The 27833-nt window shown below is 33.4% G+C and overlaps 3 protein-coding genes across 7 annotated transcripts in view; 2 read left to right on the top strand and 1 right to left on the bottom strand.

Annotated features, from left to right (window-relative positions):
- Positions 1-27833, bottom strand: part of Uch-L5 (ubiquitin carboxy-terminal hydrolase L5) — a 294886-nt gene that overhangs the window by 146896 nt on the left and 120157 nt on the right. The window lies entirely within an intron of this gene.
- Positions 1144-27459, top strand: LOC145316185 (uncharacterized). 3 transcript variants are annotated; one of them, XM_080156537.1, is made up of 17 exons: positions 1189-1887; positions 2619-2642; positions 11164-11211; positions 11545-11637; positions 14897-14938; positions 15459-15549; positions 16103-16212; positions 18426-18652; positions 18932-19101; positions 20352-20452; positions 21423-21674; positions 22067-22965; positions 23086-23308; positions 23443-23609; positions 25328-25462; positions 25753-25820; positions 25862-25891. In XM_080156537.1, the coding sequence occupies exons 1-16, from the start codon at positions 1815-1817 to the stop codon at positions 25807-25809; spliced, it is 2712 nt and encodes a 903-aa protein (XP_080012663.1). In that variant the 5' UTR covers positions 1189-1814; the 3' UTR covers positions 25810-25820; positions 25862-25891. The 3 variants fall into 3 exon arrangements, with proteins under 3 accessions (XP_080012664.1, XP_080012663.1, XP_080012661.1); XM_080156535.1 differs by having other exon boundaries at positions 25753-27459; XM_080156538.1 differs by lacking the exon at positions 2619-2642 and having other exon boundaries at positions 1144-1887; positions 25753-27459.
- Positions 6495-8769, top strand: LOC145316194 (proton-transporting V-type ATPase complex assembly regulator TMEM9). Its single transcript, XM_080156550.1, has one exon. It carries the CDS (start codon positions 6664-6666, stop codon positions 7423-7425), a length of 762 nt encoding a protein of 253 aa, XP_080012676.1. The 5' UTR covers positions 6495-6663; the 3' UTR covers positions 7426-8769.

The raw sequence follows: 27833 nt of genomic DNA, 5'->3' as shown, positions 1-27833 counted from the left end.
TAACTAAAATTAAAATAGTGGGATCAACTGACCCCCCCCCCCCCCCCAAAAAAAAAAAATATTTTTAAAAAATTCTCTCAAATCTGAAATACAAAAAATTAGGTTGATTAAGCCTCTTGAGGCAAAGCCCCTAGAGACTAGGGGCAAATCTGCTAGTTAATTAAATGCTGATGGATGCACAACCTTTGTCTGAAAGTCCTAAACTGGCCATGGTAATTAGTTATAGTCTGATATTCCCCCTAATCATAAACTTTTGTTGTTGTATATGGTACAGCTGTAGTTGGTTGAGACACGATTTGAACTGAGCTGGATCTTTAAATCATTTTAGTGGTGAACTGGATCGGGGTGCACTAGAGGTGGGCTGGAGATGGCTACAGCCACTGCTAAAAAACATTGATTTTTAAAAGATTTTTGGTTGGGTCTGATCCGCGCCAGTACAACTTTATAACTTTAGCTGTGTCAGTACAATATCTTATATAAAAAATCGTACTCACATGGCTAAAGTTATATATTGTTTTATAATAAAACAATATATAATTTATTTTTAAAAAAATTATAGAAATGTTTTTACAATTGTTTTGCAATAAAATATTAAACTAATTGAAAAAAAGATTTATTTATTAAATACGGTTCACCCCGATCTGGCATGGTGGTTACACTAAGCGAGTGTAACTGCCGCGCAAGAGGCCCGCCACTGCACTGGGTGCGCTGGTTCGCCTATGTCATTAAGATTTAAAAATTGATATAAGGTGCGCCGATCTGGCGCTTCACTAGATGATTTAAAGATCCAGCTCTGAGCTTTGAACCCGTCAAATCCCCAACAAAAATGGTTTTGACCTAGGTTTAATAATCACTTCGTTTAACTGCTAAAATTTTCAAAAATTGCAATAACTTTGTCTTTAAAAATTTAAAACAGTGGTTTTATATTCATTTTATATATCTTTGATCTTGCAAAATACGGAATAATTTGACTTTGTCAAAAAAGTGTCGGTTTTAAAATGAGTGTTGTTAATTTGCTGTCTACCCCCCTTTTGACCTTCTCCCATGACTCTATCCCCTCCTACCCGCCCAACTTGCCTTCCCTTTTTATACTCTATACAAAATGATTCCCCCCCCAAAGTGCAGCTTCATATAACGTCTGGGATTTTTTAAAATTTCACTTAATTATTAACAATTTATAACCATTATATGGTTTTAGACAAAAGGCAATAACTTAAAATTATCAGAATAGTGTCATTAAATTGTCTGTAATGCACATTTTAAGTAAACTTATTATAATTGGTTTTAGTTGAAGAATCCTTATATGATGAAATGTGAGGGTGCTACGTCACCAAAAGCCGGTTATTTTCAAATTTAACAGCAGACGCATTCTTTTCAAATAAATGGTGTTGGAAGCAACCAAAGAAAAACTACTATATTAAGTTATAAAAAATACTAAATGATATGGTATATATGATTATATTTTGTGATAAATAATTATTTTTGTATTTTCATAGACAAAATCTACTATGGTACGATGAGAAATAAATAAGAGTTGTATATTTGCTTGTAAGCAGAATATAATACACACGGAGGCTCTGAGAGGGGACAAGACACACACGCACAAACACACATCATTTTTACACAGACACACAGCGTGAGGTGATGTGACAATACTTTTAGTTTAAATCAAGACACAGCAAGAGAAAGTGACATTATAATTAAACTAAAAAAAAATAATAAAATTACAGTTTGATTATTACAAAGTGAAATTAACAACTTATAATAATATATAAGTAAAGTTTTAAGACTTGAAGACAAAGTTTGTGAAAGAAATGCGGTTGTCAATATTTTGGAAGGACTTGCTGCTACTAGCAACTTTATTCTGTTATTCATTGGCTGAAAATGGTAAGAATTTACATTTTTCTAGTTTTTTAAAATGATAATTTGACATGTTTGTTAAAAATTGAGTTTGTAAAATATTATGGTAGAGAGATGTCTGTCCGTCCGTTTCTTTACCCCTTAAATTTGCCCCTAACCACTGAACCGATACGATTGTTCTCTTCGGGGAATGTAACTAGTGGTTGGAGATGGTTTTAAGCTATTTTCCAGGGTTATGGGGTAGTGACTTTCGAAAGTTTTTTTTAAGGAGTATTAATTGTATGAGGGGAGGGGAGGGGGTTTGCCAGCCACTACAATCCATTGAGGGACAAAGCCCCCTTGAGGCACGGAGCGTAGCCTTTAGCAGTAAGTGACATGGCCCTAGTTGTCTAAACACAATCGGATAAATTACAGTGTATGAAAATTAAAATTAGGTATGTATTTTAGAATACAAACATATTCTTTATCAGATAGAATAATAATTTAATTTTTTTAGGGGGGAAGGGGGTATTTTGCCACACCAACCATAATTTTAGTTTTAAAAAGACTAATGGAACTTTTTTGGGGGTCGATTTTTTCTAGGGTTTATTTTTCTTTGGAGGGTGTAGGTAACCTCACTCTAAAATATCACTGAAAAGGAGAGCCTTATCGGTCTAGCGGTTAGACTAAAAATAACATGTTAGCATAAATAAATAGATTAGTCATGTTAGTTTGGTTAGTTTTCATAATGATTTAACAATTTCTTTTGCTTTTTCAAGCTTCCATTTTGGATTATCTTTTAGGTAAGCTTTTAAATTTGTTTTTATTCATATTCTAATTAAACAAATTTGTTATTTACCCCTGAAGGAAGAGGACACTAGTCCCCAAAGTATTTTAATAACGTTTTCTTATTCGTTGGCTTAACAACCTTGGATATTGATATTCGGTTTTTAAAAGGGGTAGTTTCACGAAATGCATTTAAACTTCATTTAGTGAACCGCACATTTTTTGCTAGTTAATGGGTTAAACTATATTTATATGGCATATATTTGAAAGAATTTCAATTTTCTACTACGTAGTTTTGAAAATATCAAGACTTGAAAATCGTCTTTTTGTGATATATGCAATTTAAAAAGACGATTTTCAGTCTTGATATTTTAAAAACTACGTGGTAGAAAATTGAAATTCTTTCAAATATATGCCATATATATGTAGTTTAACCAATTAACCAGGAAAAAATATGCGGTTCACTAAATTAAGTTCAAATGCATTTCGTGAAACTACCCCTTTAATTTAAAGCTTATAAAAAATATTTATTTTTATTTTTATATTGTTAGCATTTTATTTTTCATTAATTTTCTATTTTGATGATAACATATTTCTTAATTTAAACAAAACAAAGTAAGTAAACATCCATAAAAGCAAAGATAAACAGTTTATGATTTATATAATGCTAAAAGCTATAGGTTATTAACCAAGTTCTTTCTCCCTTTATATTAATTCTGAAGACCTACTATTGAGCCATTGAGAAAGAGTTTATTTGCTATTAAGAACATTGTTGTCAAAGTCATATCATTTTTTTGGATACAACGAGAAACTAGCGGACACGCTTACTTATAGAAAATTATAAGTTCAAATCCTTAGGAACACATTACAAGTTTTTAGATAAATTGATAAGATGCTTGATAACATTTTTTGTTAAAATTTTTGCATGTTTAAGCATGACAATTTATCATACCTATACAAAGCAAAGCTTATCTAATTTTGAAATATTACCATATTTTCATGACGGATAACTTTTATCGCTGATTTACGAACGTTAGATTTGTCTAAGCGATTTCATCTTTTGCATGGAGATTCCTTTAACAATCTGATATTTTATGGTACACGTAGAAACTATTCATTGTTTTAAGTCCAATTTAAAAATGTTTTGTAGCTTTTTATTCAATAAATAACATATTTGGGGACTTCTATTGAATTTTGATTAGTTGATTCATTGAGTTGAATGTCCAAACGTTTCAACTTCTAATTGTAATCTACAGAAGGGGTTATTTAGTGTAACATCATTGGGGATGTACACCAATTTATCGGCCATTGTCTTATCCTTTTAGATCCCTGGTTATAATGATATTAAGAGATAATTTTATGTTGTTACATTATTATTAATCATGAAAATAATATGTTTCACTTCTATATATATATCTATTTAATATATTTTTATCAAAAAATATTATTCCTGTTAAACCTTGAAAAATACTAATTCGTAAAAATTATTACACCTCTTAAATTGAGCTAATAATTAGCTGCTTTTGACGTTAATAGTAGGCTAAAACGCATTTTCTTGACTTTTTGACGAAAAATACTCAACAATTCATGCCCTACTTAAAAAAAGTTGTTCGTCAAGAAAATAAGTCATGCAACTAGCTTTGCGGTCATGCGGTAAGTTGAGCGGTTATTTGAGCAGGTGATGTTAACATTAACTTCACACATATGATTTAAGTATGGATTACTATGAATTGTGTATTCATTTTACTGACGTTCAATTTATTAAGACAAAGAATTTATACAGAAGTAAAACTTTTGCAATTATATGTCTAGATTTAACTTAATAGAAAGTAAAATTTCATATGACAACAAGGATGACATAACATTATAATTAAAATAACAATAATCAGTATTACAAAAATGATTACAGAGTTGCTACGCTTCCTAAATCGAACCTTACTGTTAAAGCCAAAGGAGTCATCGATAAGACAATTCTAGTAGGTTTATACTAACGAAAAAAGCTTACCGCATAGCTTAAGATGTTTATACTGGTTTAAATCACATGTCATAACTTTACCTGAAAATATCCTTCATTTTCCAAGGAATTTCTAATTTCATCATCATTGTTTTTTTGTTGATTTAATAAATAGTCATATTTAATAATAAACAATAAAAAAACGTTTGTTTTTATTGTCAAATTCCTTCAGCTGCATCTTTTAACTAGAATATTGAAATGTATTTGGAAAAACAATTACTTGTAAACGGGTGTGCGGATGTGTTGACACCCTCCAAGAGAAATGTATTTGGGAAGACTGCCACCATTTTTTTATTTCTTGCATCAAGACCCAAACACCCTTGGTAAAATCTGTGCATAGTACATACAGTGTGTTTTTTTTATGAGAACTTTTTTGAAAGCAATTTTACCCCACTTATAGTTATCAGAATTTAATGATTAATGGCTTATTTTCTTCGTTTTTAAGGCAATTAATAGAACAACAAAAAAATATTTCAGTTTTTATTTAAAAAGTACAGTAAAATCTAAAATTCAAAACTTAGGTGTCAACATCTAAAAATGGTTTTAGCGCATTTTTCTTATGCTCAAATAATCAACCATTTGCAAGAATGGCTGCTAAACACTTCAAAGTTGAGATATAGAGCTAAAAATGTATACAGATACTATTAGGGACATGTACTAGAACATATCAAAGTTTGAAGGTCATATCTCAACCAGGGAGGGAGTACTGGCCCCCCAAAGTCGACTACAGAAAATCCATTTTTTTAAGAAAAATGCGCTAAAACCATTTTTATATGTTGACACCTAAGTTTTGAAATTTAGATTTTACTGTACTTTTTAAATAAAAACTGAAATATTTTTTGTTGTTGTTCTATTAATTGCCTTAAAAAACGAAGAAAATAAGCCATTAATCATTAAATTCTGATAACTATAAGTGGGGTAAAATTGCTTTCAAAAAAGTTCTCATAAAAAAAACACACTGTATAATAGTAATGAACAAAAAGAATCTAGAAACGTTTTTTTTTGATTATTAAGAATACCTTTATACAAAATATATGCAAGCAGCTGCGTCATAAGCCTCTAGGGGCATCTCTGAGTCATATGCCCTATTTTAAGAAAAAAAGGTTGTGGGTTCGGGTTTACATTATCTTTCAGGGGGTTAACCTGGGCCCTAAAAAAATAGATGAAACTGGCAGCTTTTCTAAACTAAAGAACCTCCTTTGATCCAGAGGTTAGCGAAGAGATCTAAGCGGCCTGACAGAAAGACATGCATACATCCTACTTCTTTCTATGAGAATTTACATATAACAGAAATATTTGCCTTCCATGTTCATTTTTGTCTTTACTAGAAAGGTTTCTATTACGCAATGAATGCACATACATAGATCTAACTTAGAATATTCCATTCCAGCCTCTTACATTATTTATTTCCAAAGAATTGGTTTCTGTTGGAAAATGCCAGTAGTAATAGTATATAGAAAAAATATATGTATTAGTATTTTATGGTTCGATTTTGTTAATATCCCTTAAATTGTCATGTAGACCATATTACACACTTGACTCCCCATTTATTTTAGTAGAATAGTCTTGAAAGTCCCATAGGGCTCTCCTGAATTTTATTTAACCCAACCTAATTCAAAGAAGTCCCTGAAATTATTCAACATATTGTGTGAGACGGGAAGGGGGGGGGGGAGGTTGTGATTCAGAGTCGAGATGAAGGATATTACCCGAGTTTTGTAATGAAAGTAAAAACTTTCTTGTCTGACATTGAGCTGGCTTTCTCAGCTTTCTGTGTTGATCTCTCTGAATGGGGTGCTCCCACTACTCCCGGGAGCTAACAACTTTTGGTGGGAGAGGGGGAATGTATTGAATAGGGAAAGGTTAATTGAGTGTTGGAGTGATGGTGTCTTTACTCAGCTAGTGCACACACACACACTTCAAACTTCTGTGTATTTGTTCTACATTTTGTAATTACTAAAATTCAAGTGTTATCAAAACATTTATCATAGTTAATTATATAAAACAGTGCTGTATGAAGTTTTACCATGTATCCTTTGCTTTTATACATGCTTATAGCTCTTGTTAGAGCTGTGGACTATGACGATACGGTAGAACAAGTGAATAAAGAATCAAATGCTGTGGAAGTCACTTCAATCCCTCACCAACATCACCATCAAGCCCACGGTGACGTACGCTGCAAGTGCGTGTGTCCCAACCCATCAATAGTAAATGCTAGCCACACTGAACGCAAGCTGTACATAAAAAATGTGCCACCAACTATGTGTGACTGTCCCAATGTGGTGATCACCAGCCTGTACGAGACTTTGTCGCTGGACCCGGCCCATAAGGTCCAGCTGCCACAAGCATTTTGTCCCAGGTGTGTCTGCAAGTATGAACAGCGGAATACTGCGGTTATTAAGTTTGTCGTGATGATGGTCATGTCCATCATCGGCTTGTTGGGTCTCTACCTTCTGTTCCTGGTGCTGGAGCCGAAGGTGCGCCGCAGGCTGCGGCTCAACTACTCAATCCAAGAGGAAGAGGAACAGATGTCGTTGCGCCAATATGATGATTCCTGTTGCATCGGCCCGGAAGATGATCATCATTTGCCTGATGTTGCAGTCACGTCACGGACCTCACGGGAGTGGAGCAGCGGCGGTGGCCCAGGCGGAGTCGGCGGCGGCGGCTCTGGATCTAACATTCGTCCTGGCACATTGTTGAACCAGGTGACCAGCAAGCAGGACAGGTGGAAGCATCAGGTGGCTGTTCAACGAAGGAACATCTATGAAGACAGATCTATATTGAATTAAACTATTTTACAAAGTGGCCAAGAGTTAATACTATTTGTTCAGACTATACATATTAGTTTTATTGTGATTTTCTATAGTTGTTACTTATTAATATTTCATATTTTATCTTTATATGATTGTGTGTCATAATGTAAAATCCATAATTAATTTTAAACATAATGCTCATAATAGAATATTATCATATTTATTCATCGACTTTTTATCATCTTCCCTTTTACTTAAAACCTATTTGGACTTCATTAATCATGGTAAAACTTTATTTTAAAATTTTTTTGTAGACTAAAAACGAAATCTTGTATTTAATCCTCTTTCAAAACTTGTGATATTCTTCATTTTTGTCATCTAGTTATAACAAATAAATCATTAATATCATAATTTGTTGGTTTTTAACTATTTTATTTTACTTAGCATGCAATTGATCTAGGTTCTTTTTACATGAAATTTAAATTTCTTTTCTTTTTAAATTAGTTCAGCATGATGTTGAGTTTTACCATTTCACTACATTTAGTTGGAATCAGAATAAACACAAGTTTTTTTTAACAAGGATGATATGGTCCAATGGTAGCGAATTTCTTGTTAAAGTTTTGTCATTACTTGATGTTTTTGAGTTATGATATGTTGAAATAGGGGTAATTTTGTTTTAAGAAAAGGTAAAAAAGAGAAGAAAACGAAAAAGAAACTTGAAAATAAATCCCTTTAATATTTACAATAGTTCATGCCCATGGTTAATAACAAGAAGTATTAGGAAGATTTGAAATAAATGAATAATAAAGTTCTAGGACATATTATATTGAAAAGATTGACTTGAAGAGTAGATTTGCTATTAAGATTTTAGTGTACATAAGTACACTTACATTTGGGTTTTTATAGTTTTGGTGGTGACTTCCATGATGGGTGTTGTGTCCCATAGATATTTAACTGGAAGGACACAGGTATTATGTAAATTATGCTTAGTAAAATGTAGATGATATAGGTTGAAATTTAATAGCTGTAAAGTAAAGGTCTACTGATGGATTTTGGTTTGGGTGGATTTTCATGACTTTATTAGAATAAGGTGTGTAGAAAAAAGCAACATGATTTACATTTTATGCAATTTAACATTTAATTACTTTGAATTAAAGCTTTTAAATTGCACTTTAAATATAAAGGTGGTGTTCAAGTAAAGGATTTTGTAATCTGAGCTGGAGTATTATTTTGTATGTATTCTTTATATGCTGAATCAGTTTAGTCTGGTTGTAGCATTTATGCAGTACTGATCCACAATAGTTTATTAAGATAAATGGTTTTAATTTGCAAGTTATATAGAAATGTAAATACAACATTAAAGTTTTTCATTAACTTTGCTTTAAACTCACCGTTGACATTGAAGTTTTTATTTATATATCCTGTTAATAATTAAAAGGATCTCAGTCTGTCTTTCTGTGTATGTGTACTGAGGATCTCCTTTAAAGTGTAGCTTTTCATAGGTCCTAGTAAGGTTTATAGCTATTTTTGAGGAGGTTTCCGCCACCCTCCAAAGAGAAATCACAAAAAATATAACAATCCCATTTAGGGGCCGAAAAAATATTTGAAAACAGCTGATCTTAACATAGATTAAAAAAAAAACATTTTACATGCCCCTAAAGGCCTATAGTGACATAACCGCTAGTATATTTTATTTTAGCAAAACTACTTTACAAATCACAAATTCTGTTTGTCGTTCTACAATGCTGTTGAGTATCTCATCCTAATTGTGTATTAAGTGCTTTCCTCATTTTCTGACCCTTTCGACTCCTTTTTAACTTTCACTTTTTGTGACATATTCTTCAAAATCTTTGCTACTATCAAACTTTTTCGTTCTTGTTCCTGTGATATTTTTAGTATTGAGAAGCTACTCTATAATTCACTTTGTTCGTCTGTCATTCAGTCCGTATTGCTATGGGGGAAGTGTGATTGTCTAGGCTGCTATCAAAGATAAACAGCTTAAACTTTTAGTGAAGATTTCTATGAAATGCGCATCCAATCCATAAATGTTATGTCAGTCTGTCTGTGATGCTTTAAAGATGTAAACAATATTTTTTAAGGCTTCATTAATTTTTTAAGGTTTTTTCCATTCTCTCTCTTCAGTCTTCATCATTGTTATGAGAACCGAAATCTGCTCTATAATTCACATTGTCTGTTTGTCCACTCCATTTTTTAGCTACTTATGGATGTTGTCATCCTAATTGTTTTGCTACGCATTTTCCTTAAAACATGAAAATTATTATTAACATGTGTATGAGCAAGTACAAATATTATTTTGTGTTGTTCACGTGCAATTTTCAAGTGCAAAAATACTTTGCACGAGTATATTAAACTTTTAAAAAATTGTTGAAAATATTTTACAATATTTAGTAAGTATCTTGATAAGAAAACTTTTTCATTTTACCTAATTTTTCGATAAATATCAAAGTTAAAAACAAAAAAATTATTGTTCTCTGGGAAGCTTTTTATGCTAATATTTTTAATTTTTAAAAGAATGCATCAAATAGGAATAGCAAATCCATCAGTTGCAAGCTCAGAGCGAGACAAATTTTTGTACCTAAGTTAATGAATATTATCAAACAAAATATATTATTGTTTTTCAAGAAATAACAGTAAATGTAACATATTAAAACAGAGACGATGTGATTAGATGTGTTATAGAATTGCTATTCCATAAAAAAGTTTCACCATCAAAGTGCATTTTGGTCATATTATTGATTTTACTAGAAAGAATGTTGACCCTACCAAAATTATATCAAGTAGCCAATATTCTTGATCATTTATATCAAATCTATAAACTACCTGGTGAGAATGAAATGTTATCAGGGATCTAAAGGTATAAGCAAATGGCCGATAAATCGATGTATATCCCCAACGATGATACAGCAAATTACCCCTTCTGTAGATTACAATTGGTGGTTGAAACAACTCAACCTAATGAACAAACCAATCAAAATTCAATAAAAGTACTCAAAGCTGTCAAGCCAACGAATAAGGAAACGTTATAATAAAACTTTGGAGACTAGTGTAATTAACAGCCCAATGTCCCTTCCCTCCTTGAAATGTTATGCATTAAAACATGCCAGTAAACACATACCAGCATTACCTCTAAAACAATTGTACCTCTACTATGCTAAAGGTGGTGATAGCACAACCTTTGTTAAAACCCGTTAATGTCAATGAGTTGCCCCTGTTTATCGGTCTAGGCATTCCCTCCTCTTTTAGCACTAATGTCAGGTTCTTATCAGAGCCGCATTAAATATCGTGTTAACGTCTCTATAGCATTTCACTGGACAAGGCTCGAACCGTATACTTCATTGACAACAAGCGAGTGAGTTAACATTTTTTCAAGTGCTTCGTATTTAAAGGATTATGATAACTTGATTGAGACAGAAATGAATTTAAGCTTGTGTAAGTGTAATTGTTTGATTATAGATTTGACATGTGAATATTTGCGTTGTCTTTTTTAAAAGCGAAGCTTTTCTATAATTAGGGTCCGTCCGTCCGTAACGATTAGCTATTTTAATTAATTAAAACAAATTTATGTTCTGCCTATTAAGTTCTGACCATATGTAAGAGTTAATATTCGTTTGTCCTTCCTTCATATTTTAGAGCTTCGCTACTTATTGATGTTGTCATTCTTATTTTTTTCTATCTTATACAAGTGTTTGTTTATCGCCGCGTAATTCAGAAATATTTTCTACATAGGCATTTACTGCATTATTATTTTTCTAGGAGAAAAGGAGGTGTGTGCTACTACAGAATTTCAGTGCTACGAATCAAGTAAGTCTTTTGATTTTAATGATATTGATTAAAGTTTAGAAAAAATATATGGTGTTAAAATTCAAACAAGGATGATTACCTTCAGTCGAGGAATCTTTCAAAAACAACCAATTGGCGAAGCTCAAAAATACTACGTTGCAAAATTGCTTAAATGTAAGATTTCACCGTTCATTAGGTCATTGAATATCAGCCAATAGCGTCGGAAATATTAACACAGCAAAGTCGCTACTAAAGAGCAGAATGCAATTTGCTAGCAGACGAAAAAGGTCCCCACCACTTGGGCCAGGTAGTTGTCTGGGTTATACATCTAAACTTATACTTTAATTATTGCAGAAATAGCCCAGTGTATTCCTAAAAAGTGGAGATGTGATGGCAAGTCTGACTGTCAATTTGATGAAGATGAGAAACACTGTGAAAATAATGAAGGTAAATTGATATAGGGATACAAGGATACCACAATCGTTGAAAAATTAATATTCCCCATTCTGCAATATAATAATTTTGCATCTATCATCTAGGAGATTTGAATTGAAAGTGACTAGAGAGGGGCTACATATTTCTATTAAATTTTCCCAAGACTTAAATCTGAAAATATAATAGCCTAAAACCATCACAGGACCTATGTGAAGCTTGCCATGGATTTAAAGGAATAATACAATGGACGACAAATTGTTGTACATACCCGATGATAAACAAAATTACCCCGACTGTAGATTAAAACTTTTGGCTGAACCGTTTGGACGCTAACCAACCAATAAAAATTTTATAAAAGTTTTTAAGTTTGAAGCCAACAAATCAGAAAACATTATTAAAAGAATATAAGTACTTGTGTTATTTACAGTCAGATGCCCCCTTCCTTCCTGCTAACAAAATTTGCCACATAAAAATGCAAGAACGTATAATGACCTTATTTTATAATGGCTTTTAGTCCAAATTGGTGAATGAAACCAATTTGTCTGTCTGTCCCATTCTCCAAACTCTCTCACAATGTCCTCCGAGAGTAATTTATTTCATGACCTTGGCCTCTGCCAACTTGAAATAATCCTTATATAAAAGTAACAGGATCTCTGTGTGTGTGTCTGTCTGTTTGCACCGAAGGATCTTGCTAACTGCTGAACCGTTATGGTTCTCCTTAACAATATAGGTTTTCTTAGGTCCTGGGAAGGGGTATAACTATTTTTTTTGGAGGGTACTACCAACCTCCCAAGAGAAATCACCCATAGAAAAAATTACCCCTCTCAAAAAAAATTGGTATGAAGGACGACTTCCTTATTTAATCAATTTAAACTTCAGAGCCAATTTTGAATAATTTCATTGTGGGAGCATAACTGTCTACTCCTAAGCTAGTAGACATGCACAAGAGAGAGTAGGACCAAAACTTTTAATAACCAATTGCTTTTTAAGGGGGGGGGGGTTTTAATGCAACCATCTCGTAATCAATGATGAAATGGCACTTAGAATTGAATTTCTATCTGAAATTGTGCATGAATAATCCTTGGTATGTCTATTTTCCCTAAATCGAACAAAAAGTTGGAAAAGTAACGGCTGGCGGCTCAGCCGTTTAGCCGCTTTTTGCCTATTTTCAGGGCAAATTCATCATTAATTACGTAGAAATCAACTTTTTAAAACATATTTTTGGTTTAATTCATGTTAAATGATAGCAATAACAGTTTTCAAAATTTCTAGTACCAGCAGCTACCGGCTAGAACCGTTTGATAAGGTTTTTGAGCGAGATAAAGTATTATGTGGAGATAGGTTTCGTGACTAATGTGCTCTTAAGATAGCAAAAAAATGGGTAAACGGCTAAGCCGCCAGCCGTTAGCCGTTACTTTTCCAACTTTTTGTTTGATTTAGGGAAAATAGACCTACCAAGGATTACTTATGCACAATTTCAGATCGAAATTCGAATTCTAAGTGCCATTTAATCATTGATTACGAGATGGTTGCATTTAAAACCCCCCCCCCTTATATACTACATTTTCTTTAGGCTTAATTATTTATTGATGTATAAAAAGTAACAATATAAAACGTCATTATTTTATAAGTCATCTATTAGAATATACATTAATTTAAGTAGAATATTACGCAAACAAATTAGGTACCATTTTTTAACAAACATTTTTCACAATTTTTTTAGAAACTTGAAAGTTTTCAACTGACATTTGACGCATAGTACTAATGTAAATATTAGTCTAGTCTTTTGTCCTTCAATAAACTATTCAAGGGCATGTGTAATTTCTATTCAAGATATATTGCCCATTTCATAATTCAATTGAACATTAAACTGGGATCATACAATGCGGGGTAATTTCGGACAGGGTTAAACTGTTTTTAACCTATTTTTAAAACATATATCAAAAATATACTATGACACCAGTAGAATTAAACTGCAGAGCCTAAATTTGAATTAAGTCCCCAATAAACTTTTTTGAGGGGATTTAAAAATTAATTTTACTGTTGCTGTGGTCTTTTTTAATCAGAGCAAAAGGTCTTTTTTTATTTGGGTAAAATTCGTAGCTTTTAGAGTGTTTTGCTTCATATATATAGTATTCTGGTATAGAGTAAAATTAGGCCTTTTGATCTCATCTAAATTAATTCATTAAAAACTTAATTCTTTACAATATATCAATGAATTAACTTTATCGTGCTTGTTTTCCATCACTTATTTAAAACAAAAAAAAATTGGCTGTAAAGGGTTAAATAGTGAAAGATGACAACAAACGTTTACGCAATACAACAAATTTTTTTTTGTCACATATACAAATATGATAAAATATAAGATTATTCAAACTTATTTTTTTAAATATTTTTAAAAAGCATGTATCTTTTATCTGTATAGTTTTCATTCTTTTCATTTTAATTAAATAAAAATTATTTAACTACATTGGAAATAAGTCACTTTGTGAAAACACTCTTCTTTGAATTGTAAAAAACTGAAATGAAACAAGGCTTCTAATTGGTTCAGACTTCAGAAAAATATGTTTTATTTTAATGTTAAATTTCTTCTATATAAATTATTGTTTTAGAAAAAAATTATTTGCATCGAACAGAGTAGAGTTTTTATTATTGTATTGATATAATCTGAATCACATCAAATTGTTCTGTAAGAAACAATTTAACCCCAAACTAAAAAATGCTTTTGCTTCCATCAAAATGATCACAGCAACATATAAAATTGATTTTTAAATCCCCCCAAAAAAGTTTATTGGGGACTTAATTCAAATTTGGGCTCTGCAGTCTGATTCTACTGGTGTCATAGTATATTTTTGATATATGATAAAAAAATAGGTTAAAAACAGTTTAAGCCTATTTCCCGAAGCCATAGATTTTGTCGGTGTCCTAACATGTTCTAATTGGATTTTTAAGAAGTTTAAGCAAAGATTTTTACTTGATTGCTCGAATTAAGGAGGGAGGAGACATTGGACTGAAAATTACACTCGTACCCAATTCTCTCATATGCTATCATAAAAACATTAAGTACTATTTATCAAATCTTAGAGGTCCAAATTTTAAACCAAAGATTTTATTCTACAGTAGTGGATTTTTTTTCTCATAATATTGAAAGTACATTTTATAATCCATTGTCTTATCCCTTTTATCTTTTATCCATGACGAGAGGCCTTTAGAAAAAAGAAGGATAACTAACAAATTGGGAATAGAAAAAAAAAATATTTGTTTTTTTTAGTACGAACCTGTAGCCCTGAGGATGTAAGATGCGAGAGTTCAGGTAATGGATTTTTTATTTTTGGATCTTGCACCAGATCATTATATACCAGGGGTGTATATTTTCAAATTTGACCCTGCTGAGGGGGGGGGGGGGAATAAAAAATATGTGGTTGGCATGGGGGGAAAATAATGCAAAAATTAAGAGAACTGAAAGCATTTTTTTCCATTTTTCTCACCTTTTTGGTGAAAAAAAACTAAAAGAATATGTGGGAGGGGGGATAATATAAATAAAATAAAGAGTTTTGAAAATATTTTTCCATTTTATTTCCTTCCTTGCTGGAAAAAACTAGGAGGGGGTAAAAATAAAAATTTTGCAGCAGGGGAAAAAAATGAATCTTTATATACTCTAATGAAATAAAACTTGTATTTGGCTAAAATAACGACCCATCCCCCCATATACCTCATCCCATCCCTGCTTGAACGAACTGACCAATAGATGCTAGCAACCTAAATTGAGGACAATTTTTCTTCTGTCATAATATCCAGGAATATTGTATTATTGTATATTATCCTTTGTTCAGGCGAGTGTATCCTGAAGTTATGGCTGTGTGATGGTCAGGTAGATTGTGTGGATGGCAGTGATGAAGGACCTCTGCATTGTCAACAAAAAGTGTAAGTTGGCCATTTTTTATTCTTGCTGAAGTCTTAAAATTTTTATTTTGTAAGGATATCTAAAACGGTCCTATGAAAGGAATTTCAGCAAATAAGAATTGTATTCTATTTTTGCGATAGTTAAGTTTATAAAAGAAAAAAGTTCTTGACTAGTTTGGTCTTAAATTAAATGTGTCTGATGAAGTATTAAACCAGTAATAGAAGTACAGCATTAAAGATTGGTTTTCTTTTTTTTCAGGGAGGGTGGGGACGTTAGGCTGTTTATTCACTGATTCTCAAAGTTTTATAATAACGTTTTCACTTTTGTTGGCTTAACAACTTTAGGGACTAATGAATCTTGCTTGGTTGGATCATAAAGTTGAGTGTCGAAACGTTTCAACAGCTGATTGTAAACTACAGATGGGGTAATTTTGTGTATCATCATCGGGGATGTACACCAATTTATCCTTTTAGATCCCTGAATAGAAGTACAGCTTAAAAATTTCTTTCTGAGCTTTTCTTTTGTTCATAATTGACAAACAATAAATAAAATATGATTTTTAATATTTTTAAGGTGTACGGCCAATGAGTTCCAATGTCATGACCACGGAAATTGTATCAGTGAGAAATTAAGATGTGATGGCAGTAATGATTGTCTGGATGGGTCGGACGAGTTCAGTTGCAGTAAGTTACATTTTTAACAATGGTTATATTATCACTTGGATGTTGCACCAGATTTTCATTTACAAGGTGTAGCTCGCATCTGGCTAAAATTACGATACCCCCCCCCCCCCCATCTACCCCCTTAACCCCATCCCCTTCCCTCTTGCAGCATAAACGAACTGACCAATAAATAAACTTCATATTAGCAAGCTAAATTGAAAACAAATTTTTCCCTGTCAATATATCCACATAAATCCACAGTTAATTTACCGTACCACTACTATATAATTAGCAACGTCTCCGTCTATAATTCAACATTTAGATCTATGAAATAAAGAAGTATGTTTTTTTCTGAAGTTAAAGATATTAGAAATGGCTGGTCTGAATGAGTTGTACTTTTCAGGGAAGCTTTAACACTATTTTGAGGTGATATTAGGCCATTTCCCTGACCTTTACACCCTTTCCTAGAGGCTATGGGTGAAGCAACTAGTTATGCTAGAGGAAAAATAAAATATTCTATTAATTTTTTAGGTTGGTTTATCTTTCTATTTTAAGAAATATACCTAACTCAATTTAAAATCTAAAATGAAACTTTCTAGAACTTGATATTATACAAGCATTAACAAAATGTACAAAAAAATAAAGAAGAAAAGAACTAGTTTCTTTGTTTTGACTTTCTGGTGCTAAGTTTTGATGCAAAAAAATGAAGCAATGGTTAAATCATTTACTTTGAATTTACATAAATACGGTGCGTCAAAAAGTCTAAAGGATTTTTAGGCAATTTTGTCAGTGAGATGCGGTCAAATCTGATGAAAAAAATCTAATGAACATGTTCGGCGTGTGTTAGTCTGTGCAGTCTTTCTTTGTTACGCAAGTTGTATATGTAGTAGAGCGTCATTCATTTTCAGCTTTTTGTTAATGCTGCTACTCTTAAAGTAGGACATGACCGTCTAAGCAAACACCAAAACTTTGCTGCACTGAAATTGAGTCAAGCCGGGCTCACATTTAATACTCAACCTCCATCTTTAACACCCAGACATTGTCATACCCTAAGCGTGTGTAAAAAGTGATTTTGATATACATACAGACAGATAAACAGTTCAAATTCTTGATCCAAGATTTTTACATATATTATTACAATCAATATTTTATTACTTGGATGTTGTACTAGATTTTCATGTACTCTGATAAAGTAATGCTCGAAGCAGGCTAAAATAACGTTATCTCCATCCTCCTCCTTTACCCTATCCCCCCCCCTCCCCTCCTACTTGATGCACGAAGTAACCAATAAATTAGGTCATATTAGAAAGATATATTAACAAAAAATTTTACCTGTCAATATTTTAACGTATGTATATCCTATATCCATTATTATTATACTGTAAAACAATGTATCTTCATATTTATCTAAACTTATATTCTTGAGAAATTGCTGCGCTTTTTAATGACATTATAATCCTTGTTTTTCTTTAAGTTCTAATAAATGCGTATTATTTAATGTGTGTTTACTAACTACATACACACATTCATGGAGGGAGGGTACATTGGGCTGTCATTAAACTAGTACCCAAAGTTTTCTAATAATGTTTTCTTATTCGTTGACTTAACAACTTTGGGGACTTTAATTGTGTTTTGATTGGTTGGTTCAGTGTCCACATGTTTTAACCACTAATTTCTATCTACAGGGGGGGAAGGGGGGGTAATAGCATCATAAGGGATGTACATCAATTTATCGGCCATCGTCTTATCCCTTTAGATCCCTGAACTACATATGTCTTTTATTAATATACTTTTTGTACTTGACAATCAGTAAAATAAAGATTTATTAAATGTCAAAATATTTTTCCTTAAGATTTTATTATCTTTTGTAAGAGTATGACCAATAAATATTTAAGTAAGTATTATGAATATCTTTAAAATTACTGTACGATACTTGCTTAATATTTTAATGTGCAAATAAACGTATGATATCTGTTTTAGAAGTAAACATTATCCACAACGTGACTGCAAAAATTCTTCGAATCTAGTAATTAGCAGACGATCGTTTTAATTGGCAAAAAAAAGAATTAATCAAGAGATGTTTTTGCTACTTTTAGCTGCTTTAACTATTTTAAGGGGTTGACAATTCATTCCAATAATTTTAATATCTTATAGGTCAGAAGGACGATTCAGTAAAACGATTTCTGATTTTATTATGTCTTTCTTGTCAATTTTAATTTAATCAAACTGTTTAGGCAATTCAACCTGCGAGATCGGAGAAATGCAGTGCGCTGACGGGGAGTGTATCTCCAACATCTGGTGGTGCAACGGGGAGCAGGACTGCAAGGACAACAGCGACGAGATGAGCTGCGAGGAGAAGCAGTGCCCGGAGTCCGAGTTCAAGTGCGCCAACAACGAGTGTGTGCCCATGAGCTGGCGATGTGATGGGTATCAGGACTGCAGAGACGATACAGATGAAGCGGTTAGTATTTTTAGGTTCCTGCCAGTCTGCAGCGCAATCTGGTTTTACCCTTTATTTTTCCTCCCCCCCCCCCCCGTACTTTCTTTGTTAATCCCTTAACAATTAATTCATTACATGACTATTTGATTATTTTTTGACTAGATTAGTCAAGCTGTATTATTTCCTAAGTAAACCATACCGGTATGCCTTCCCCTACACTGTCTTTACCGTAAAGAAAAATACTGCTTTCTGCACACCTATATGAATCTTCATTGTACTTTTATATATGCTTTTATATAGGATTGTAAAAGCACCCTGGAACACGGGGACACCGACTGTGGCAAGGACAAGATCAAGTGCAAGACCACGAACGACTGCATCCACTTTGACTGGCAGTGTGACGGGGATGCTGACTGCAGGGATGGGTCGGATGAATCTGAAGAAATTTGCGGAATTAGAAACCATTGCAGGTGCAGTTATTTGACTTCTAGTAGTGAAGCTACTCTATAATCAATAATGTCCATCTGTCTGCCTGTCTCGCTGTGCTCAACAATGCACTTTGGAAGGAAAACGTCAAAAATTGCAGATGGGTAAAATAGACGTACTCAATTATTTGTACTTGCTAGCTTACAATATTAAATATTTTAGATTTTCGTCAAAACAATCCAGAAAAAAATCCTGGAATTAGATAATTAAAGGGGGGAGGCGAAAGTGACACTTTTTAAAACCAAAACTAAAAGTAAACAAAGGAACTCAACTAAAAAAAGAGTTACAGGTCTGAGATTTTGCATGGCAGTTGCTTTATAGGGGTAAAATATGGAACTGCGATGAAACGGCGGCGCAACCGCCAAAAACCGCCGTTTCCCGCCGAATTTTTTTTTGCCTTTTCTCGGCGGTTTTCGGCGGTTGCGACGCCGTTTCTTTACAGTTCCATATTGTACCCCTAAAAAGCAACTGCCATGCAAAATGTCAGACCTGTAACTCTTTTTTTAGTTGAGTTCCTTTAACTTTTACTTTTGGTTTCAAAAAGTGTCACTTTCGCCCCCTCCCTTAAAATATTTTGCGAAAAAGTCTATTTACTTCAAAGATTGTTATCCAATATCTAATTTTTAAATCATTTTTAAAAGAATAGGTACGTCAATATTTCTCAGAGTTTTATGTAAAGGAATTTTTATCCAGCACATTATATAGTTTACCTCCTAGAGAGTTATAAAAATACATTTATTCTTGGAATCAAGTGTAGTTAAACCTTTTAAATGCAGAATTTATAATCTAGGATTAGGATAGACTTTGTTTTGTAACTAAATACTTATTATTTCTTATATTTGATACCTAGCATATTATTATAATAATATTTGTACTTTAATATTTGTATGTGTGTGCATCTTGTTGTTTCTTAAGAATTTATAAAGTTTGTTAAACAAACTGGTACAACGAATATTCAAATAAATAATTTCACAAGAAATATGTTTTGAAAATAAATTCATTATTTTTGTTTCAGATATCAATATATTATTACTTAGATGTTTCACTAGATTTTCATGTACTCTTAAAAGTGATACTCGCACCTGGCTAAAGTAATGATACCCCCCCCCATCCACCCCCTTTACCTCTCCTCTCCTAATTGATGAACGAACTGACTAAAAATGAGGTCCTAAATTGACAACAAATTTTCTTCTGTCAATATATCCACGTATATTCTATATCCATTGTTGTTTAGGGATGAGGAGTTTCGTTGTGATGATGGTGAGTGTATACCTGGCAGATTCAACTGCAGCGGTCATCCTGAATGCATGGACGGGTCAGATGAACGGAATTGCGGTAGGCATCTTTCCAGTATGACTTCTAAACCGATTATTATCCACTGGATTTAAACCGGTTCACAGCCATACTAAAAAAATCATGTAAAGCATTGTATTACAGACAATTTTCCATGAATAAAAAATGATCGGAGATTTTTCCCCTCGGGGCTAAAAAACTGTTTTTAATATTATAATTTTCACTTTAATATCTGCGGAAATCTGTTTATAATACGAAGCGATAAATAACTATTAATACAACAATTTGAATCAATATTTTATTCGAATTAAAATATTACCTATAGATTTTATAAAAGTATATATATCAATATGGCATCCTTACAAAATCTTACTTTATATTGAAGGATATTTTTCCTCCTTCATATTTCTGTCCTAAGGTATCATACCTAGTAATTTTAAGAAACAAGGTCATGCTACTAAAATGAATCTAGCTTGTCTGTTTGCATTCACGTGATTCTCGCGTTTCACATTAAGTTTGTGTGAGTGTGTGTGTGTGTGTGTGCAGGTACAAGTATTATTAAAAAAAAATAATATAGCAGGACAGAATAAAAATTTTGAAAAAGAATTTTAAAAAATACACAATTACAAACAGTTATATGTTTTCATAGATGTACAATTCTGTAATTAGGGTAAAAAAGGGGATCTTTTACAGAATGCTTACCTCCCCTTAGTTCTCCTAGTGCACGCTCGTATGTTTTACAAACATTTTTCTTAATTCTTTGTTTCAAATTATTTTTATGATTGCACTTTATATGTAGAGCATTTTAGGCCTGGACTGACGTCTCGTCTTTTTTTCATGCTCTGCTTTCCTTGAATAGGGTTGACATTTTTGCTCGATTCTGCGATAAGGAATGTGTACACTTTTTTTTATCTGTCTATCGTGACGTTCCTAGTTGAATGAATAATAATATAGATATACTTTTTAAATGCACTATGTAAGTACTTTTGATTTTATAATAACTTTTGTTCAGGTATTGCCAAATGTGATCCTGAAACAGAATTTGACTGTGGCCCCAAGAAACAATGTATCCCGATAGAATTTGTATGTGACACCAAAAACGACTGCGGAGATTTTGAGGATGAGCCGAGGGAGAGGTGTGGTAGAGAGGGCAAGTGCGGTGTTAACAACGGTGGCTGTGATCAGAAGTGTGTGGATACCCCACAGGGACATGTCTGCTCCTGCTACTCGGGCTTTATCATGGGTCCAAATAATACATGCCACGGTAAGTTCTGTGGCTACGTTCCTTGAGGCCATTAGCTAAACTTAAAATGTTTATCTAAAAATCTAAGTTGAGAAATAAGTGGAGAAATAATTTGTCTATGTTAAGATCAGCTGATTTTTATTCATGTTTCTTCGACACTGGCTCTGTCAAGCGGCCTTTTAGAAATACCTACTTTTGTTATTTTTTTTCCGATTTCGCTTGGGAGTCGGGGGTACCCTCCCCCAAAATAGTTATATATCTTCCCAGAACCTATGATAAGCGACATCGTAAAACAGAACCAAATCGGTTCAGTCTTTAGCAAGATTTCTCGGTAAACACACACAGAAATCCTGTTACTATATTATAGGGATTCAGAAATCAACTATTTTATTAATGGACAATATTTTTTTTAGATATTGATGAGTGCGCCGAGGGAGGTCACTGTTCCCAGGTGTGCCACAACACCCCAGGCAGCTACTCGTGCTCCTGTGTCCCAGGCTACCTCCAGCATCCAGACCACCCAGAGCGCTGCCTGGCCGCTACCAGCGAGGTCGCAAGCATTGTCTTCACGCACAAAACTGACATCCGCTTGACAATACTCGAGGGCAGGGAGAGGACAACGGCCTTGGTGAACGGAACAAGGTCCGCCATTGGGGTGGATTATCATCAGGAGGGTGATTTGCTTTTCTGGTCAGAATCATATGACAAGAGAATTTACAGAACTAAATTAAGCGATAATCTGCGCACCCATAAGATCATAGTCGACGGCGAATCTGAGGAGGGCCTGGCGGTCGATTGGATATCCGACAACCTATACTATGTGCGCAGACATTCCCACCCACGGGGATACAAGACTATTGCAGTTACAGACTTCAACGGCAAGTATCATGTTGATATCATTACCTCAGATCTGGAGGAGCCTCGGTCTCTTTGTGTGAAACCCGGCAAGGGCTGGCTCTTCTGGTCAGATTGGGGCAAACAGCCCAGGATTGAAATGTCCAACATGGATGGATCAAACAGAAATATTCTCGTCAGTGAAAACATCCTGTGGCCCAATGGCATTTCTCTGGACCCTGTTCACGACACTTTGTACTGGGTGGACGCCAAGCTTCACACAATATCAATGGTTAACATACTGACTAAGGAGGTGAAAAAGATCATGTACTCACCAGTCAACCTGTACCATCCCTACAGCATTGCAATTTTTGAGGATCAAATGTACTGGACAGACAGAAGGGCGAATTCTACCAAGATATTGAAAGCCAACAAGTTCAATGGAGAGGAGTTATTACAACACAAGAAAAGTTATTCGGTAAGAATTTTCATATTTCTTTTTCTTTAAAGTGCTTAATTTAAAAAGAAAGTTTTTGTGTAAAAAAATATTTAAAAAACAATATGAAAAATTTTTCAATATGTTTTATTTTAATTTTAGGTTGTGACACCAATGTCCTTGAAAGTCCGACACAGCCTGGTTCAGCCTCGCAGCACCAGCTTCTGCAGGCTACGGTCCACTGCCTGCAGTCATCTCTGTGTTCCATCTCCCCATCTTTCCACCAGGAAGCCCCGGAACCTGGGAGATGCGGATGACATGATGTCCGTCTGTCTGTGCCCACAAGGATTTAATTTGGATTCTGATGGATCTACTTGCATTCCAGGTATTCACTTATTCTTGATATATTTTAAGTGTACATTGATTTCTTTAATAATAAAATTTAAGCAAGATAAATTTTCATAGATATAAAAAAACGCTAATCTGTTCTGATTTTATTTTTTGATTCTGACTATTAAGATGGAAGTATACCAACAACAGTTGCTCCGACCCCACGCCCCCAGCAGCCCAACAGTGCACCCATCATTGTGATAGAGGAGGAGGAGGCCCTGTTTGCCAGCAACCAGACCCTCTTCATCGCTCTCATTGTGGCAGTCACAGCCTTTATTAGTGTTGCCTGTACAGCGGTAGGTCATAACTTTTATACTTGGTAAAAGTAGTTGGGTGAAATGTGTCATATTCCTATTATTTACTAGGATGATAATAAAAAAACAGGGAAATATACTGGTTCCTAATGTCTAAAGTAAATGTTTTCTCATTCATTCGTTAAGAGGGACTTTTTGATTTGCCAGTACAATTTATCAGTTTCCAATCTTTAAAAAAATTTCTTAAGGGGTAACTTTTTATTATAACTTAGGGTGTTGGTCAATTTATCTTCTATTATCTCATCACAAAAATTTAAAAATAGCTACAATCCTTACTTATCCGCTAAAAAAGCCGTTTTTGTTGCGAAAAGAAAAAGATTAAGACTCTTTATTGTATTGCTTGCCAGCATGGAGCTGTGGCTTAGAATCATCTATTAAGCCTTTAGTAGTTCTACAAAAACAAGGATGACAACATCCATAAAAGCGAAGCACTGAAACGGTAGGACAAACGGAGTTGCTTCCCCTATAATATTGTACTTTGTTGTCCTAGGAATCAATATACCAAAAATCAGATCAAACGGATGATTAGATCCCATAAAAAATTTTTGTTAAAAAAGTAGAAAAATCAACATGTTTAAAATGAACGTACGGACATTCTGGTAATGATTATAGAGTTGCTACGTTTTCTAAATCGTACCTAACTACTACAGGAATCACCATGCAAAGTTTGAAATCGATAGGCCAATTCTAACATGCCTAAATTAACGAATAAAAGCTATATGTCTCGGACGGACGGACGGACGGACGGACCGACCCTAATTATAGAAAAGCTTCGCTTTTAAAAAGCTATTAGAATTATACACAAATCCGCTTATAACAGCCATACGCCACCTTTGTTTAGGAAAATTAATGTTTTGCCTATTAAGGAGCTATCTATTTATACAAAACTACTATTTTTTTATGATTTTATTCGCTGGAGGCTACCAAATTCTTTTGATGGTGTATGGATTAGAAATAATCTAAGAAATCAGAGACAACTAAGAAATTCTAGTGAGTTTTACATTCCAATAGCCAAATTTAAAAAAATTGAAAGGTTTCCATTATTTTCATTTCAAAGACTATGGAATAATTTTTGTCATGAAAAAGATCTTTTAAATGAGAATATTCCTAAAAAAACATTTGCATTAAATCTTAAAGATGAACTTTTTAAATCTATATGTAATATTGAAGAATGTAATGAATGTACTTAAAATATATTGATTTGCCTGGATTTATTAAAAACCTTACTTTATTAATTACAGAAATGGTTTTAAAATTTAAGAAAAACTAGCCTTAAAATTTATTGTAACCCTTCTTTCCTTCTCTTTTTCCCCTGTCCATTTAATTTTACCTACATTTATTTTGACATTATTACTTCTTATTTTTCTTATTAACTTAATGCCAACCTAAAAAAGGCAATGCAAACATCTCGGATACGCATATTCCTACTTTTAGGGAAGCCTAATCAGTGCCACACATAACATCTAGTGTTAGTCATGCAATTTAAATTTATAAATATTATGAAAAATTGTAAAGTACACCTGGTACTAAGCAGTAGCTTGGTGTACTATTGTATGTACTGCTTCGTAAGACGGGGCGTAATCTGTCACTGAATAAATGTTTTTTATGTTTATGTTTACATCAACAATCTAAATTATAATTCCAACTAAATTTTTCTCCAAAATTTTAAATTAACATAAAATTTTGTATGTATATTTTAGATCACTTTCTACCTATGCAAACGGTACAAGCCCGTGGGAGGTGAGAGCGGACACATGTCCAAGGTTATGGTGAAGACTAGAGAAGGTTATCAACCACCTATTAGAGCAACTATGGCTAAGTTTCATGAATCTGAGGTGAACATCATTTACATTTACATTTTGATTAATTAATTTTTTACATGGTTAAGAAAAAGTTTGATACTTTATAGCGAATCTACTCTATAATTCACTATGTCTGTCCGTAACGTTATGAGGAAAATGAGATTTACTCAGCTGCTATTAAAGCTATACCTCTGATTTTTCTTGACAACTTTCCCTGCATATACCATTTAAGCCGCTTTAGCCTTTTTAATGATTTAATCATATCTTGTTTTGTGTGAAATAGTTTCAAAATTATTTTTTTATTATTAAATGTAATGTTTCAGTCAATGGTACCTTTACAACGTGGATCACCGGATGCGGACGGCGACCCGCCTGTCTAAGCTGAGTGACCCACCAACACCAAGTCGTGTGATTTAAGCTGTGTGTGTGACCTACCTACACGTCTCAAGCTGTGTGACCCAACCAACACTCCTTGAGCCGTGTGACCCCAGCATACTCTCCTTGAGGTGTATGGCCTACCCACACTCCTTAACCTGTGTGACCCCAGCATATTCTCTTTGAGGTGTATGACCTACCCACACTCCTTAACCTGTGTGACCCCAGCATACTCTCCTTGAGGTGTATGACCTACCCACACTCCTTAACCTGTGTGACCCCAGCATACTCTCCTTGAGGTGTATGGCCTACCCACACTCCTTAACCTGTGTGACCCCATCATACTCTCCTTGAGGTGTATGACCTACCCACACTCCTTAACCTGTGTGACCCCAGCATACTCTCCTTGAGGTGTATGGCCTACCCACACTCCTTAACCTGTGTGACCCAAGCCACACTCCTTAGCTGATACTTTCTAAAACCAAAGATAGGAAAGAAATTGCTCCAGCTGTGACAAGTATTGACTCAAATTTGTAAACACTGTGACTTGAGAAAAATACCTTTTCATCCATCAGATAATTCTGAAGGAATTAAGGTATTATTTCTTGTGTCACTATAATATTACCATTTTCTACAAACTTATTATCATTATTGCTACAAAATCATGTATATTTGGTCCCAGGACAAACGCAGGAGTGACAAACGTCAGTGTCAAAATATTAAGTTTATTACGTATTACAGGTTAAGTTAGGTTAAGATTTGAATGTACAAATAAGCTCCCCGTATGGGGTGGGCATTTGGAAAAACCTATAAGAAGGTTTGAAATAGGTTAGGTTAAGAGTCCAATCCGACGTTTGTCACTCCTGCGTTTGTCCTAGGACTTTATCAATTTCAATAGTCATAATAATAATTAATTCACCTAACCTCATATCTACTATCAATCAATATTAATTTCCTACACATTCATGATTATATGAAATATTATTACTAGTTAATCAATTATTAGATAAAGTATATTTGTTAATATTGGCTGTTATATAAAAAAAAAAACTCATCCAGATATTACTTGCACGCGAGCTAATACATTCAGAATATTGTAATTTTTGCTATCTATCTATTATTAATCTTTGTTGCAGATATAAAATCTTAGTTTTTTCCAATTGTTTAGACCTTATGTTCTCCAAATGGCCAAAAATCAGACCTTGCTTGCTTTTGAAATTGGAAACAAAATTTAAAAGTCATCTAAAATTAGAATTTCTTTTATGGGACTAATTAACTGTCATTAATTTACATACCGGTTCAGCATCTTATAGCAGAGAATCAAAACTTAACAATATTAAACAAATGGTTCTGAGAAAAAAAATTGTTTGACATTGCTTGTACCTTTAAATTTAATAAAAAATATTCGCTGTTATAATTAGCTAAACCGTTCACCTCTCGTTTATGAGTAGTTCTCTTTTACGATTCATTTATGTTTTCATTATTATAATTAGCATTTAGCATTAAAAAAACTCGTTAAAAAATAAATTCAAGCTGGTCTGATTCCAAAGGGGCTGTGATAAAATTGTTTGTGATGCCTATTTATTTAATATGTATGTATGTAGATGTATTAGAGATCTCCAAATTATGTTTCAATAAAATTAAAACATATTAAACAGATTTTTATTCCTTATTTGTCAGCAGAATCGATATATTATTACTTGGATGTTGCTCCAGATATCTACCTCTCATAAAGGTAAACATGCAGCTGGCTAAAATAACGATACCTCCCATCCTGAACTAACGACATATTTTCCCTGTCAATAGGTATATAACACGAATTCTATCCATATGTCATCTATTAGCAGAACAGTTAATTTATAACAAGCCTTTCATGAATCACATGAAACTAATTTGAAAAATTGAAACCCTTGTTGGTATCCGCGGACCCCGCAGGGTCAGATAATTTTTATTTTGCTGCTGATTAAAAGTTTTAAAGCAAAGCTTCTATGAAGAGGGTCAGACGTATTGATGTCAGTTTGTTATGCCG

The sequence above is a fragment of the Acartia tonsa genome, chromosome 4, assembly GCF_053477335.1.
Source record: "Acartia tonsa isolate MP-2025a chromosome 4, ASM5347733v1, whole genome shotgun sequence".
NCBI classification, from domain to species: Eukaryota; Metazoa; Arthropoda; class Copepoda; order Calanoida; family Acartiidae; genus Acartia; species Acartia tonsa.
This window is presented reverse-complemented; position numbering and strand designations above follow the sequence as displayed.

Excerpts from the sequence above, each read along its gene's own strand:
- LOC145316194 (XM_080156550.1), top strand. The coding sequence starts at position 6,664 with ATGTATCCTTTGCTTTTATACATGCTTATAGCTCTTGTTAGAGCTGTG.
- LOC145316185 (XM_080156535.1), top strand. The coding sequence starts at position 1,815 with ATGCGGTTGTCAATATTTTGGAAGGACTTGCTGCTACTAGCAACTTTA. Across the intron at positions 16,213-18,425 it reads GTCGGACGAGTTCAGTTGCA|GCAATTCAACCTGCGAGATC; the intron begins GTAAGTTACATT and ends CAAACTGTTTAG. Across the intron at positions 23,309-23,442 it reads TGGATCTACTTGCATTCCAG|ATGGAAGTATACCAACAACA; the intron begins GTATTCACTTAT and ends CTGACTATTAAG.